We start from the raw sequence: 12459 nt of genomic DNA, 5'->3' as shown, positions 1-12459 counted from the left end.
GAGCTTTTTAAATTTGTGATTGGCGGGCAGGGCGTTCTGACTAAACGAGTGTCAGAGCGCTGTATTTTAATCGGAGCAGCTGCGTGGCACGATAAATGAGCCGCTGCAGCGATGGAAGGGCGTCGCCTCGCGGAACAGAGAGGTCGCGGAGCGTCGCGACTCGGCTTCTGAGCGCGAGATGCTGAGCGCGAGAGCGTCGGACTGAGGGAAGGTCGTTCGATTGCGCGGCACGTGCGCTGCGTCTCAAAATAGTATGTGGGAAAAAAAATAACTCGAAGCGCTTAATTCCCGCTCCACGGGGGGTAAACCCTAACTGCAAAGAGGCTGTTCAAACGTTTTTCAAGCTGCCTGAGCGCATTTTGCAGTTAGTTATTTGAATAAAAATTTAATCGTATATATACAGTCAGTCATTTGCATGTGCCTGGAGTCCGTACTGATAGTTTGGGGACTGTCGGTCTACAGCACCGCCGCGCTGCGCTGACTTAGCATAGTGACCCGCATTCCTGCATGATTACTGTTTGATTGAGGAGGCCTGCAGAAATTAAGAGACCGAACCACTCTGCCAGAAGAGCACAGGTGTACACTTTCCCAAACAGATGTTCCCCTGAAACTTTCTCCTTCTCCGCACAAAACGAATGGGGTCTTTGGGAGGTCGGGAGTCCGGTCTCTTTAATCGACTGCACCAAGTAATGCAAACGAATGGTTTGCCATTAAGTAAACGGCCTCTGCTCGGAAGATTTATAAACGCTTACGACGGCCAGTCATGCGCTCTTCCCCCCGGGTTGTATTTGCTTAGATAGGCAATGCCATATTTGCATTTCATTAGTCTTTAGGAAGGTTGGGTGCAGCGCAAATTGCGAATGAGCTCCAAGGTCAGGACCATTATATAACTATTTCTGTCATATTACACGTGTAGTTACTGCGGCCATATTGCATTGCAGAGCTTTGATTTATTATTTTTTTGTACTCTGCACCCTTGCCATGGTGTATATACGCACACACACACACACACACACACATATATATATATATATATATAGTTTAAGCATTATTGCATTTAAATATTTCAGTAACTGCAGCCTAACATCGGTGGTTGGATTCTTTTCCTTTTTTGCCCCCCCCCCAGCAAATCGGTCATTGTCATTTTAATTATAGCTGTCCAGATCTGGCAGACAGTCTGATTTGGCTGAGGCTGCTCCGTCTCTATCCCGCTGCTCTTCTGAGCTCTCGGGGATTTTGGACCACATCGGAGAACGACCCCGCGCGTCAGTCACCGATTCTCAGGGCAGGGAGTGGACCGGATTGGCTAATGATATCCGCAGGCTAATTCGCCTCCCAGTTTCCCTTACGCAAGCACATTAGAGATTGATGGTGCTCAGAAGCGCTCACCAGAATCAAAGATGGATGTATGAAAAGGGAAAAAGATGACTTCCCCTTCAATGCAATAACTGCTGAGTGAAAAGAACCTGTGACTGGCAGTATGTGCTCTGGAGGAGATGAGATGGGCCTCAGATTATTGTTGGGCATTCCAAATTTGGAAGAAGATAAAAAATGACAGATAAAGGATAAATGCATTTTGCTCCTTCTGATTTTGTGAGATCAGTATTCAGCCCATCTTATTGGCTTTCCTTCCCTCTTCTCAGAAGATCTGCAAATTTGTGTTTTACAAAATTACAAGTTCTCTACCTTCTCTAGCTACTCTCTGGGCAGCAAATCCCAGGCTACGTTTACTATCTGTGTTCTTCTGGGCAGCCAATCACAGGCTGCGTTCACTATCTGTGTTCTTCTGGGCAGCCAATCACAGGCTACGTTCACTATCTGTGTTCTTCTGGGCAGCCAGTCCCAGGCTGTGTTCGCTGACTGTGTCCTTCTGGGCAGCCAATCCCAGGCAGCGTTCACTACCTGTGCTCTTCTGGGCAGCCAATCCCAGGCTGTGTTCGTTGATTGTGTTCTTCTGGACAGCCAATCCCAGGCTGTGTTTGCTGACTGTGTTCTTCTGGGCAGCCAATCCCAGGCTATGTTTGCTGACTGTGTTCTTCTGGGCAGCCAATCACAGGCTGTGTTCACTATCTGTGTTCTTCTGGGCAGCCAATCGCAGGCTGTGTTCACTATCTGTGTTCTTCTGGGCAGCCAATCCCAGGCTGTGTCCGCTGACTGTGTTCTTCTGGGCAGCCAATCACAGGCTGCATTCACTGACTGTGTTCTTCTGGGCAGCCAATCCCAGGCTTCGTTCGCTGACTGTTCTTCATTCTAATGTTGTACACTTTAGTCAGGCAGTAATCCAGGGTAAATTCCCTTTCTTGGCATTACAGCATGCAGATTTGCTTAGGGCTTTACTTTCAGTTTTTCAACAGGTGATGTTACTTTGCTTGCACCAGTCTTGTTGCTGTAGTTGTGCTGTCCTCAGATGGCTTGATATAATGAGGTGTTTGTGTTGTGAGCTTAGGGGGCTGTCCTTGATTTTGAATGGATCATTTAAGGGTTTTCAGTGAAAAGAGTAGGGGGTTTGTTGTTTCTGGTTTTCTTATTTTTCTCTCTGCCTCTCTCTTTCTCTGTCTCCCTCTCCCACTCTTTGTCTGGCTGATGAGGAGGGTTGTGAAATCACAATGCCATGATGGGGGAGGGGGGGGCAGGGGGCTAGGTCAGTCAAAAAAAAAAAATTTTGTTGATGATTTGTGACTAAGGTTTATTTATTTTCGTTCATTTTGGGTTTCATACTGTGAGTATTCATGTTTTGGGTTGTTTTTAATTGTATTCTTATCTTTATTCTAGTGTAATGAATTGACAGTGATGTTCTAATAAAGGGCCATCAAAGTCTATTTCTCTCTCTCTCTTTATCTCTTGCATGAATTAATTGATTTGTTTTTCCTTCACTTGTGGTTTGCAGTACCAGCAACAGACCGCATATATATGCAGCACATTGGACTGCAGTTGGTCAGAAGTGGTGTTGCAGACACCACTCAGCCGACAGCGAAAGGGCAGTCTGATTTGGTCTGAAATGTGGTCGGAGGAGGCAGAGAGTCGGAGATCAGTTTTGGTGTCTTTAATAGGCCGTATGAAGACACTGTGAGTCAACCGGGGGCAGTCAGCAAGAGGCTGAAGGGTCAGCACACATGGATGAACAGGACAGACATCTGACAGGCCAAGGGAAAGCAGCCGGGGGCACTTCCCATATCCCATAGATCATTACAGTCAACCGCTCTGTTCCCGCCACACTAACGATGCTATTAAGCATCTGGCTCAGCTCTGGTGTGCACTGATTCCAATGCATGCACAGTGTACACCTACATGCACTCTTGCACATGTGCACCCACATGCTCGCATGCAAATGCACGTGTGCTTGCATGCAGATACACACACTTGCACATACACACCCACACGCTCACATGCACATGCACATGTGCTTGCACACAAATACATGCTCTTGCACATACAAACCAAAACCTTATGCGTTAGCACACAAATACACACACTTGCACAAACACACCCACACGCTCACATGCACATGCACACGCACTTATATACAAATACACACGCCTGCGGATATACACCCACTTGCACATGCGCTTGCACACAAATACAAACACAGTGCAAAACAAGCCCACACACTTACGCACAAATACACACACTTGCACATACACACTCACGTGCATACACGCTTGCACACAAATACGCACTTGCGCATGTACATTTGCACTCTTGCAGCTTCACATGCATACCTACATATAGTATGTGCAATGGCATACACACACACAGACTCACACAAACACACAGAAGCACACCTTTAACTACACACAAAGACACACACACACACTCACAAAAACAGGCAGAGGCACACCTTTAACTACACACAAAGACACACACACACACACACTCACACAAACACGCAGAGGCACACCTTTAACTACACACAAACACACACACACACACACACACACACACTCACACAAAAAAGCAGAGGCACACCTTTAACTACACACAAACACCCGCACACACACACGCACTCACACAAACATGCAGAGGCACACCTGCAAGCACACGCACAAACAGACACATGCAACCCCCTACATACACAAACTTACTCACACAAACTTTCAGGAGATTCATGGTATGTGTGGTTTCTCCCTTTATGGTTTCTCAAATCTGGTTAATATAGGGCTCTCTGGGATCGTGATCACACGTTCACTCCAAAGCCTCGTGAGTACGAGTGTCTCTTTGATGGCCTTTGGGAGAGCACTCAGGGTGTCTTTAGAGAGACGTCACGCTGGCTCCAGAATGCACGAGTATTGACAGAAAGCTTGGAGCTCCCAATTTACTGCGCTCGCTTGTTGTTGCAGCGCATGGAGGGTGATTATGGTATTTTATCGATTGATCTGGCCTAGATTGGATTTCCACCCCAGAGAGCCCGTGACAGCAGTTAAACAAGCCTACTTTAAAATCCCATGCCAGCAAAGTTTTACCTCTGAGGCAGAGTCTCTCTCCGCTTCAGTGCACAGCACTTCGACAGCGAGCTCTGGAGAACGGTTGCACGTACGGCAGTACCCGTGTGACACAATGGCAAACCTGTTTCATTACTGTCGTTTCCCCCAAAACTCAAAGCAGTGTTAAAACACCAAGTGGAACCTTGCTGCTTTTTGCAATGTCATAAAGATGAATCGTAATCAAAAGAGAAGAGACGAGCACAGAGTTCCTGAGTTGGCTATGGAGTTCCTATAGGGTAGGAGTTCTGGAGGATGAACTCTGGGTTCAACAGTGGCAGGTACAAGACATTTAACATGAAGAAAATGGATTGTGAGCTCTTTTGCAACTGTCAGTGAATCTCACTTCAAATGCTTCTCTTTCTCAGAGAGTTCTCCTGTCATCTGGCACAGTGAAGGTTGAGTTTAGCTTCGACAGACATTTCAGCAGAACGCGCGGGAAGTTGCGTAATACCGATACAGCAGTTCTGATGCACTATGTAAATTGGGGAACGTTATGAACGGAAGAGGGAACTGAACTGTTCCTGAACCCGTACGGATTTTTCCCGTCGCCATTTCGGCTCCGCTCGGTCAGCAGACTCTTAAGTCACGATGTAGCCCCCCAAGGTGGATTCCAATCTGCCCACATTTATGAACAATCGATTTTCAATCCGGCACCCTGCAGCTGAGCTCTCTCTCTCTCTGTCTCTCTCTCTCTCTCTCTCTCTTTCCTTGTTCTGGTAAATCCCTTGTTGGTTCCTTACCATTCGCTCTCCCCATCTCAGTTGTTTTCCTTGTTTCATTGTTTTCTCAGTGCCTGTAAACGTGTGGGTTTGGAAGCTAACACCGGTTGGGGTTGGAGCCTTTGTGTTGCAGTGCTCCAGCTTGGACAGGCAGCCTGATGAACTCTCATTGCGGGGCACTCAGCCCATCCAGGCTTATCGTTTGCCCACTCTAGAGCGTACCCAGCGGTGTTAGGCCTGACCCTGAATACCACAATGGCTCTGCTTCTACTTCCTAGAAAGTTATGCACCTCTGTTTTGATTCTCTGATGGGGCACTGCACATGCAGGCAAAAGCACTTCAAATCGATTCCATCGCACAGCCTGCACAAGGACCCACGCTCTTGCACTGCACACACATGCACGCACACACACACACACACACACACACAATCATATGCACACACACACAGACACACTGAGAGAGAGAGTGTGTGTGTGTACATTCTGTTGGTGCGTGCGTGTGTGTGTGTGTGTCTGTGTGCACACGTGTGTAACTTGTGGGGACCCGGTCAGCAGGGCAGGCCATAAAGACTGAACGCTCCAGCCTGGGTCTCAACTCAGATCTGATTATGGCAGAACAGGGCTTATTGCTACAAGCCTGTCTCTGGCCTTCACTGGGCCTGTTAATCAGAGGACAGTGGAGGGGACTGTGATTTAGAGGGGCCAGCGACACACTAATAAATGAGGAGTCTAGGGCAGGGTGAAGAGATTCACTTACTGTAATAAAGAAACATGCTCTCCTGTTCCTTTCTTCTCTTTCCTTTCTTTTTTCTTTTCTCTTTGCTGTCTCCTCCACTTTTAAATATGTCCCTCAATCCCTCTCTCTCTCTCTCTCTCTCTCTCTCTCACCAACCTCTCTCTGCTCTGTTTCCCTGTTCCTCCTCTTCTTTATTGCTGTCCCCTCAACCTCCCAGCAAATCCCTCGATATCTCTGTTTCTCTATCGGTTTTCTCTCATCGTTACTCTCTCTCTCTTTATGTCCACCTCTGCCCCAACCCCTTAATTTTCATCTTTTTCTCCTCTTATCCATTCTGTCATTCCATCTCTCTCTGCACTATTGTTGCTTTCTGTCGGTCATCACTATCCATTTTGCTCCTTCATCTATCTGTCTCTCACTGTCTGCCTCCTCCTCCCTTTCACACCTTTTCACTTTTCCCATCACCCTCTCATTCCCTCTATCTACATATTTGCCTATTTGTTACTGTTCTGTCTCTCGCTCTCTCCATCTCTCAAGTCAATTAATTTCAACATTGGCATGAAATACATACAGTAAATACTGCCAAAGCATCATATGAGAAGAAACTATTTCAAATAGTAGGGAAAAATCTATTGAACGCATTTAGTTATTAACTGTTTTATAATATTTGCAAGTTGAATAGGAATAGGTAGCACATTGTACAGTGGTTACTCACTGTTCCTGAGGCTTTGACAGGCTGAAACATACTGTTCTGTGAGTGTGTCTGTTGACTGTTCTGCCAGAAGGATTTGCAGCTTTTCCACATTTGTCAGTGAAGGAAATATGTTAAAAAATTCTCTCTCTCTTTCTCTCTCTCTCTCTGTCCACCCCTCTCCGCCCCCATCCCCGTCCGTGTCACCTCCAGTCAGTGTTCTATAAGGGCGTGGCCGGGTCTCAGGTGACCCTGTCCAGTCTGGTGACCCCGCCCCGGGCCCTGCTGGAGGAGCAGGCGCGCCACTTGCTGACGGAGGCGGAGCGGCAGACCATGGGCTACTACCTGAAGGAGTACGGCGACGCCCACATCACCGTGGAGGCGCTCGTCATGGCGCTGTTCGAGCTGCTCAACACGCACGCCAAGGTGAGGACCCAATCAGGGCCGACGCGTGTACACAAGCCCCGCCCACTGCTCTTTTCTTTATTTTAAAATGTCATAGGGAGTATGTGCGCCTCTCAGCTTAAGACATTTAAATTTAAATGTCCATGTGTGTATTACATTACTGCCATTTAGTAGATGATCTTATCTGACTTACACAACCTTTTTTTTTTGCACATTTACACATATAGTGTCTATTTATACAGCTGGGTATATACTTAAGCAGTTCAGGCACTTCTTATTCAGGGCATGTGTGTAATGTTCTTTGAGAGCCCATTGCTATCAGCTGGTGTTGCCCGATTCTCCCTGCCTCCCTGGAGACGGAGGTATCCCAGCTACCAGGGGGCAGAGGCGGGCCGCACTTCCCCAGCCAATGGGGCCACGTGGGGCCCTGAGAGTGGCACGTGCTCAGAGTGATCTCTGCCCTCCCCTCCCTCCCCACAGTTCTCCCTGCTGTCTGAAATCCGAGCCCTGGTGGCCCCCCAGGACCTGGAGCGCTACGACGGGCTGGTCCTGCGTCGGGAGGTCGAGGCTGTGAGGGCCCGGCAGGAGAGGGCCGGAGGGCTGAACCCCGACCCCTGCTCCGCCGTCTCCTTCCCCGAAACGCTGTCGTCCTCCTGCGCCAGCTACCTGAGCTCCGCCACGCCGGGCTCGGCACGGGTGTGTGGCAAACCTGGGGTGGAGGGTGAGGGGCCTGCCAGTCTGGCTGCCTGCCTGTCTGTCTGTCTGTCTGCCTGTCTGCCGTTCAGTCTGTCTGTCTGTCTGTCTGTCTGCCTGCCTGCCTGCCTGTCTGTCTGTCTGTCTGCCTGTCTGCCGTTCAGTCTGTCTGTCTGTCTGCCGTTCAGTCTGTCTGTCTGTCTGTCTGTCTGCCTGCCTGTCTGTCTGTCTGTCTGTCTGTCTGCCTGCCTGTCTGCCGTTCGGTCTGTCTGTCTGTCTGCCTGCCTGCCTGCCTGTCTGTCTGTCTGTCTGCCTGCCTCTGTCTGTCTGTCTGCCTCCCTTTCAGTCTGTATGCCTGCTTGCCTGCCTGCCTGTCTGCGTCTCCCTGTCTGTCTCCTTCCTTCCAGTCTGTCTGTCTGTCTGTCTGTCAGTCTCTCTATGTCTGTCTGCCTGCCTTCCAGTCTGTCTGTTTGCCTGCCTGTCTGTCTGTCTGCCTGCCTGCCTGCCTGCCTGTCTGTCTGTCTGTCTCTGCTTGTCTATCTGTGTCTGTCTCTGTTTCTGCCTGCCTGCAAGTCTGTCTGTCTGTCTGCCTGCCTGTCTGTTTGTATGAGTCTGTCTGTTTCTCCCTGCCTGTCTGTCTGTCTGTCTATTTGTCTGTCTATGTTTCTGTCTGTCTGTCTGTCTGTCTGCCTGCCTGCCTGCCTGCCTGCCATCCTGTCTGTCTGCCTGTCTGTCTTTCTGTCTATAACCCTGGGTGGAGCTCTGGATGTATGTGTAGTGGTTGGGCAGATATGGACATGTATGTTCTTGTTAGCTGAGTGAAGGTCTGAAGGGACCAGATGTACCAGTTTTGACACACCATGGGTTCTCACAGAAGTCACTTTTAGATGTGTCTCAGATGAACTTGAGTGTGGGCAGAAGCATTCTAGTCTGAGCTCGGTCATCTAAGTGCATTGAATGTCATCAGCGCTATAGTGTGATGGACTTTACTATCCTGCATTCATCAGAGTAAATGTACTGTTTTATGCTACCATCCCCTCTCCGGCCCTCCAGGAACGACTGCTGTGCTTGATAGACTTGATGGAGGTAGGCCGCCTTATAATTTAGCTTGCTGTGGACCTGATTTCTGAGCTTCTCCTGGGGATGCTGCATTGTGTGTGTGTGTGTGTCTGTGTGTGTCTGTCTGTGTGTGTGTGTGTGTGTGTGTGCCCTGTTGAAGGTATTATTTCTACAGGCCTTTGCATGTACTGTTTCTATCACATAACATTGCCCTGCAATGCTGCTCTATGTGCACATTCACATCTGTCTGTGTTTTCAGTGTGTGTGTACAGTATGTGTGTTTGATTTTGTATGTACCCCTCCTCACACACAGGTGTGTTTGTGTTTGCGTGTGTTTGTGTGTACTGTGTGCTAATCCGTATGAGCGGCGGTCTCGTTCTCTCTCCCCGTGTGCGGGAGCTGTGCGATTAACTGAGCGGTGATTATGAAGGGATCGCTGGGCACTGATGCTTCTCTGCAGCTCAGCGGAGACCTGTCCTCCCTCCCAGCAAGAATCAGAGCTCTGCGATTTACACTGGCAGAGCACATCCCGTCCCCTCTGGGCTCGTATAAACTATTTTAAATGTTAACACTAACTTTTTACTGCTGTAATCAAAACTCGCTTCTGCTAGGCTAAAATCACCGCTGTATTAAAGGCTAAAGGTCCTGTTTTTCCGCACTAACATCGCTGCAATCATTTTTTTTTCAGCGTTTGCCCTTAACTTTGACCTACAATTAAATGCAAGCCTTTTGCTCTTTTTGAACACATTTTGGCAAGTTCAGCAATCACTATAATTTAAAAGTTTTCTCATCAGAACCAAAGCAGCACTTGCATTTATTTCTCTAAGTAAAGGATAGGCTAAGGTTAATTTAATCAGATCCTGCGTTCTGCTTGGGTACTGTCCTTACTGATGAAAAGACTCACTCATTCACTTGCTTACTTTGTAATGCCACTTTGGTTACCGCACCGCGTTTCATGTTTTGGAAGAGAACAGCAGTGTTCCCTCTCCTGATTGGGCAGTAGGTTAAGTTTGCAATTGGACCTTCCTAATTAGGGTGGAAATTGGACATGTACAGCCCCACATTGGATGGCGATATTTGTATTTTTAAAAAATAAATTTAAAATGTTAATATCATAAATGTCTTGGGTCATCAAAAGTTCATCACCATCCCTAGTTGAACAACAGCAGAACTGAGTACAGAACCCTTAAGGGAAATTTACACATTTATTTTGTTTTAAAACAGAAGGCAGTGTGATGGAAAAAATATTCTACAGCTGGCATTGTAAATATAGCTTTTCATGTAAGGGCAGCAGCCTGGAGAAGTTTGAGCTCTCAACTACACGATAAACATCCGCCCTTTGATGCTAGCAGGGTGAGTGAAAAAAGCCCTATTTTAAGAGTCAATGCGCAATTGTCATACGCTAGCCTTAACACAAGGCGCTGGCGAATTTGGGTGTGTCCGGCTCAATTTCTGTAATTCTGTGACACTGGGCTTTAGCACAACTATGGAGTAGTTGTAAAAGAGGCTGGTTCAATAGGAACAGTTATTAACGGTGGGTGTGATGGACGTTTGGTGTCATTATTGCCAATCAAATCGGCTCATTTCTTTCCCTTGAAAAACAGTGCATTAGCGCCACAGCCAACTGCTAATTTCGTCATGGCCAAAGAACAAACGTGTTATGAGAGGCTCTTTTAACAGCGTCTCTACGAGCCATTACTTGTGATGTCAAAACAAAGGTTGACTAGTTTTAATAGATTTATTTCCGCCTTACCAAATTTTATCTCCATTTACATGCCAGTGCCTGTTTCTTTGTGGTTCGTTTTTGTTTAATACCACTTTTTAAAATAACCAAAAAAAAATCGCTTCAACTAAGTTTCAATATCTTCAGACATGACCTCGATTAGAGGAATGTACTCTCTCTAGAGAAACAACTCTTTAGCCAACCAGTCCCTGCTTACTCATTTGCACCGTTTATACAGTTTATACAGATGTTGAAGCAGGTCAGGTTAAGTAGCTTGCTCAAGGGTATAATGAGAGTGTCCTACTTAGAAACCGATCCTAGGTTATAAGCCCAGTTTCCTAACCATTGTGCTGCAGTGCCGCCGCTATGCTGCATAGAATAAAGCATGCAACCAAGAATGCACTGACTTTCTGAGAGCTGTATTGTGATGCACTGACTGGTCCAAACATCTGAAACGCATTTTCACATGCCGAAGCTCGGTCATTGGCTTAGCCCTGTCAAACTCACCAATAAAAGAAACCTGGCGGTGTGTTCTGAGCTGAATGTACGGAGAAAGTAGCCAATTTTATTGGACAGCGACTGTCAATTTTATTGGATATTCACTGTCACCTAACAGCCACTGTAAATTTGCTGCCTGTAAATAGTGTTCCCTATTGCACTGCCTGATACGGCATCCCATTATGTACTCCATTTTACCATAGTGACAGCTAAAAAATGGACACAACAAGAATTTACTGCACCTACGTGCATGTAACAAATGAGTATCTTACATTATTTGACAAGTGTAGAGCCAGTCTCCCAAATTCCTTGTATCTCTCGTTCAAGTAACTTGCATTGATTAACTCCATACAGGTGCAATGCCCACATAGCCAACTTTGGACTGCATAACTGAACATAGCTTGCATATCAAATTGTCAGAGTGAAATGAACAAAATGCTTCTGGCATCTGTGTTACAGTATGTGTTCACACACTGTTGTACATTCATAATGCCACCAAAATACTGTAGCAAAATGCAGTTTAGGTTTAAACCTGGTCTGGATCAGTTTTAAAAAAACAAACACATTCTTGACCACCAAACTTGCACAGTGCAAAATGTTTCTAATGACACACCCCCTATTGTGGCATTCAAACAATGTTGACACAAACGGATTTACTGCAGACAAAACCTGACGCAGCTGACAAATATTCCATTTGTGGGAAACAAAACTAGCAATTCCACGTCCAGGTGTGGTTGCTCTTGCATTGTCATGAAAATATTGCTCCTTTTCTCACAGTTTTCTATTTCAGTACCGCATTATGGACAATGAAATCGTTTTACTTCTGTTTTTAACACCACACCGTTTAGACTTTAAACAATTAAAATAAATGAACACCAATTACGCTACAAAAAAACAACATTCCAATAAACAGATTCATTCGATTAAAGTAATGAATGAAAATGAAAGTAGTTTATAACACCTTTTCTTGGTTTTCCTAGTTTCTTATTGCTGCAAAGCATTCTGTAAATGTTTTGAGAACCACTGATTTGGATTGTTTCACTCATCTTTTGTCTCCTTTTATTTGACTTTCTCGTCTTTTTCAGAATGACAGCGCGTTGGAGGGCAGCATCGACGTGCCACAAGATGCTTTCAATGCCCTGCCCGACATCTCTCTGGTGAGTCCTGTAGTCTCAGAAGCTCTGAACTCAGAGCAGAGCTTTTTGTATCAACAGACTCCGCTCCCTTTCTTGTAAACGCTGTAAGAGCTTGATTATAAATGTGAAAGATCTAAGGTTCTGAAAGTGCTTGGTTTTCCTTTTTCAGAACCGTACATATCCTGTAAAATGAAAACCAGCGTTGTGAGAATCAAAATTCAATGTCACCATTGTTTCGTTTTCCTGAAAACACAATCCATGTGATAAACTGGTTAACCATGCAGAGATTTTCAATCAAAAATACAACTTGGCAGCT

General features: G+C 46.4%; 1 protein-coding gene across 2 annotated transcripts in view; it reads left to right on the top strand.

Annotated features, from left to right (window-relative positions):
• The window catches only part of whrnb (whirlin b), an 81208-nt gene that overhangs the window by 60425 nt on the left and 8324 nt on the right, over positions 1-12459 (top strand). The window contains exons 6-9 of one of the 2 annotated variants that reach the window (XM_035435574.1): positions 6843-7055; positions 7515-7730; positions 8781-8813; positions 12093-12164. In XM_035435574.1, coding sequence (XP_035291465.1) covers positions 6843-7055; positions 7515-7730; positions 8781-8813; positions 12093-12164 — 534 coding nt within the window. The remainder of the gene's footprint in view (positions 1-6842; positions 7056-7514; positions 7731-8780; positions 8814-12092; positions 12165-12459) is intronic. The other variant, XM_035435575.1, reaches the window with a different exon arrangement.

Source organism: Anguilla anguilla, chromosome 10, assembly GCF_013347855.1.
Source record: "Anguilla anguilla isolate fAngAng1 chromosome 10, fAngAng1.pri, whole genome shotgun sequence".
NCBI lineage: Eukaryota > Metazoa > Chordata > Actinopteri > Anguilliformes > Anguillidae > Anguilla > Anguilla anguilla.
The sequence above is the reverse complement of the archived record's forward strand: the minus strand, read 5'-3'. Positions and strand labels throughout refer to the sequence as shown.